Below are 3957 nucleotides of genomic sequence, written 5' to 3' on the forward strand. Positions count from 1 at the left end.
TGACAGGGCTGGCAGCAAAACCACACGAGGACCCAAAGGCTGATGGGTGTGGGATGTGGAACTTCAGGGGGCTTTGCATCCCCAAAGCAAACCTGGTGGGAAGGGGATGGTGACTGAGGCAGGGGAGCAAGGTCTGGGGGGGAGAGGGTGGGTGCTGGCAGCTCTGCCATGGGGTGATGCCAGCCTCAGTGCACGGTGGTCATCTCCAATGGAAATGGTCCTGGAGTCCCCTCAGCCCGGATTTTCCCATGTCATGGTCCTCCTTCTGCCCCAGGGACTCATTTGGCTGGGGACCATGGTGATGAGGAAGCCCAAGCTCAGCTCCAAGGGAGGTGCCTCTTCTTCAGGCCATTGCTGCTTACTCTGACATCATCAGTGATGTCATAGCACAGAGACAGCTGCATGGCAATTCCATGTGGGCAGGAGGCCACAACGGGACAAGGAACATGAGGACATTGCTGGGTGGTGAGTGAGCGGAGCAGCTGTGAAACCTCTGGCTGGTATGTGTGTTTGGTTTCCACTGCCAGGTGAGGGTGTCCTTGTCCCTGTGTCACTGCTCCCTCCCAGCAACTGTCACCACGGCAGGGGCAACAGCCACCCCCCTGTTTCTGCTGGCAGCCGTTGACCCCTGTTGCTTCCCACCTTCTTCCATCACCTCTGCTTTTCAACAGACCAACGCTCAGTCCTGGTCTCAGAGCCACCATGTCCAAAAGCAAAGGGACAGCAGACACTAGTCAACCTGCTGTCGCCGTGGATTCCTCAAATATCATCAATGTGACTGTGAAGACTCTCAAGCATAAGGAGCAGTTTGAGGTTGCTCAGGGTAGCACCATCCAGGAGTTTAAGGAAGAAGTTGCCAAGCGTTTCAAAACATCCCCTGATCTGCTGGTCCTGATATTTGCTGGGAAAGTCCTCAAGGATCAAGAGACTTTGAGCCAGCATGGAGTTCACAGTGGGGTCAGCATCCATGTGGTCATCAGGTCCCAAAAGAGACCACAAGATGGCCTGGTGAACCAAGGAAGAGCGACCACCCCGATGCAATTTCCCAGCCACAGTAATTCCAACTTCTTCTACTTGGGAAGTATAGTTGACCTGCCAAACCCATGCTTGATCCATCATAACTTCTCTGAGCTGTTGATCTCCAGCCAGGAAATAGTGGCCCAGACCATGGAGAACCTCTTATCCAGGATCCTCAGTTCAGGCTTGGATCTGAACACCATCAACAACAACACATTTTTGCTAGGGTTCCTCCTCGGGGTGACCGGTGTACATCTCCTAGACCTGAACTCAACAGACATGTTGGACCTGGTGAATAGCATTCAAATAGAAGAAGTGTCCGTGCACAGCTTGATAAGAGAGATGATGCAGAGCACCTTGAGGCAGAACGTCCTTGACAATGCCAGTCTTGTCGGGGATCTCATCATGTCCAACCCTCAGATGCAGCAGCTGGCTGAAGAAAATCCTGAGATCGGTCAGATTCTCACCGACCCACATACTGTCAGAGAGATATTAGAGGCCTTCAGCAGCCCTGCCATAATGCAGGAGATGATAAGGAACCGTGACGTGGCCATGAACAACCTCGAAAGCATCCCTGGTGGGTACAGAGCTCTGGAGCAGCTCTACAGGGAAATTGAGGAGCCCATCTTGGATGCTGTGCAGGCTCATCTGGGCAACAACCCGTTTGCTTGCTCGGGCAGTAGCTCACCCCTGAGTGGAGCCAGGCTACCACCCCATACCGAAAACCGGAGGCCATTGCCCAACCCTTGGGCTCCACAGTCCACCAGAGTTCATGATAATGCAGATGACTATGACTGCCAATTTTCCAGCAGCAGTGCAAGTGACAGTTTTGCCTCGCTGAATTTGGGTCCTACAACAGGTGCCGTGGTACCCAACTCAGGAGAGGTTCAGAGGATGGTTGAGCAGCTGACAGGAAACCCAGAACTCATGCAGAACCTGGAGAGCGCGTTAACAAACCCCAACAGCCCAGCACAAATGCTGCTGCATCACACTCACCTATCAAGCGATGGAAGTTCTCCACCTGAAGATCAATGGGGACAGCAGCTGCCACTGGAGATGGAGAACTCAGAGATTTCATCCTTGCTGAGGAACCCCAGAGCACTGCAGGCGTTGCTACAGATCCATCTGGGATTACAGACCCTCTCAGTAGAGGTACCAGAGTTCATACTCAGTCTGGAGGACTCGCGTATGGAGCTGGGTCTGGAGAGCATGGACGACTCGGAACAAAGCAGTGAGGCTGAGGACAGTGTCCCTTTGGTGTCAGAGGAGGATGAAGCAGAAGGTCAGACGGAGGTGGATGAGGAGGCACCACAGATCAGATTTAAGAGACAAATGGAGGAGCTCACTGCCATGGGCTTCCAGGACCAAAGTGCCAACCTGCGGGCGCTGGTGGCTGCGGGAGGAGACGTCCGTGCAGCAGCCGAGACCCTGGCAAAAGCACCAGCACCAACGGAGATGCCCTAACTGGTTTGTCCACAGGAACCAGTTGCAGTGCCTCGGGTGCTGGTGGTTGTATTGCAGTCTCGTCACACACTAAAGGCAGCCGGGTGCATGTGAAGGAGTTGTGTGCCTTGGCCTTCTTCCCTCCAGGAGAAATCATCTCCTCTTGGCTGCAAGGATTTCTTGCATCCAGGGCAATAGATGTGAGGACCTTCTGTGAGATGTGACAGTAGATGTGAGTGAGGATCGTGTGAAACCCTGAGGTCAGGCCCTACCTGAGTGTGGTGCTGCCCCTTCACAGACAGAGTCTGTGATCCAGGTGTGTGTGGGGGGGAAAAACACGCCAAGAAAAGACACCAGAGAGGGAAAATACAGGTGAGGAACTGAGATCCAGAGATGCTGGAGACCAGATGATAAACGAGCTTGACTCCCATTTGGACTCCAAAACAAACAGTGGCACAGCAGCGTTTTGGTTGCTTGGTTTGTGGGGTTTTTTTGTTTGTTTGTTTTGGGGGTTTGGGGTTTTTTTTGTTTGTTTTTTGTTTGGTTGTTGTTGTTTTTGTTTTTTTTTAAATCTGGCCATAAAGAAGAGCAGCAGGGAGTGTCTGAACCATCGAATTCCTGTCCCTTCGGGCATCAGCCTTTCCTCAACTGAGCAAACGCTCTTTTAAAAGTCAAGCTATCATTTCTGCCACTGCTTCTCCTACAGGAGTGGAGTCCATCAGGGCTGTGGTAACCATCACTGATGGCTGTAGGTCAGATTTTCATCCCGAATATGTTCACAATTGGTTTTTACTCACCTATTGTTGCACAGAAGTTTGTAGTTTCATGCATTAGTTCAGAGCTTTTCCCATTAGCAAATCCTAAACCCTTTGTGCTTTGCTCAGTGTCTCACATGGAATCAGGAATTCACAGAATCAGAGAATCACAGGATGGTTTGGGTGAGAAGGGACCTTAAAGCTCCTCCAGTCCCAACCCCCCTGCCAGCAGCAGGGACACCTTCCACTAGACCAGGTTGCTCAAAGCCTCATCCAACCTGGCCACAAACACTTCCAGGCATAAGGAACACTTCCAGGGATTAAGGCACCTTCTCCAGACCTTTCCTCAGGACCAGAGCTGAGTGTCCCTGCCAGTCCTGTCCCCTTTGCTTTGTTGTGTGTGGGTCTGAGGCTGTGAACGTGGTTGTGCCATAAGCAGCCATAAAGCTCCTCAAAGCCTTGTCTCTCCCCAGAATGACTTCCTGACTGTGTGCAGCTTCTTGGTGACATTGGGCAGCTGCTGGAGTCACCCCCCCTGGCAGTCTGTGTAGTGGGGAGTGTAAGGACCATCCATGCTTGTGGGACAGCACGAGCTCTGCCACTGCTTTTGCACCCTTCTCTCTTCTCCTTGTCCATGGATGATTCCAGACACACGTCTCCAGCCTGGGCAGGACGATGAATGTCATCAGCCCAGTGTCACCCCCATAGCACTAACCAGGTGTGTTTCCAGGTCCCCAAAGCA

The 3957-nt window shown here is 52.4% G+C and overlaps 1 protein-coding gene across 1 annotated transcript; it reads left to right on the forward strand.

Annotated features, from left to right (window-relative positions):
- The first annotated feature begins 702 nt into the window (after positions 1 to 702).
- Positions 703 to 2481, forward strand: LOC104531407 (ubiquilin-2-like). Its single transcript, XM_010176282.1, has one exon. It carries the CDS (start codon positions 703 to 705, stop codon positions 2479 to 2481), a length of 1779 nt encoding a protein of 592 aa, XP_010174584.1.
- The last annotated feature ends 1476 nt before the right edge of the window (positions 2482 to 3957 follow it).

The sequence above is a fragment of the Antrostomus carolinensis genome, unplaced genomic scaffold, assembly GCF_000700745.2.
Source record: "Antrostomus carolinensis isolate BGI_N321 unplaced genomic scaffold, ASM70074v2 scaffold14179, whole genome shotgun sequence".
Lineage (NCBI taxonomy): Eukaryota > Metazoa > Chordata > Aves > Caprimulgiformes > Caprimulgidae > Antrostomus > Antrostomus carolinensis.

Coding starts and splice junctions, on each gene's coding strand:
- LOC104531407 (XM_010176282.1), top strand. CDS start 703: ATGTCCAAAAGCAAAGGGACAGCAGACACTAGTCAACCTGCTGTCGCC.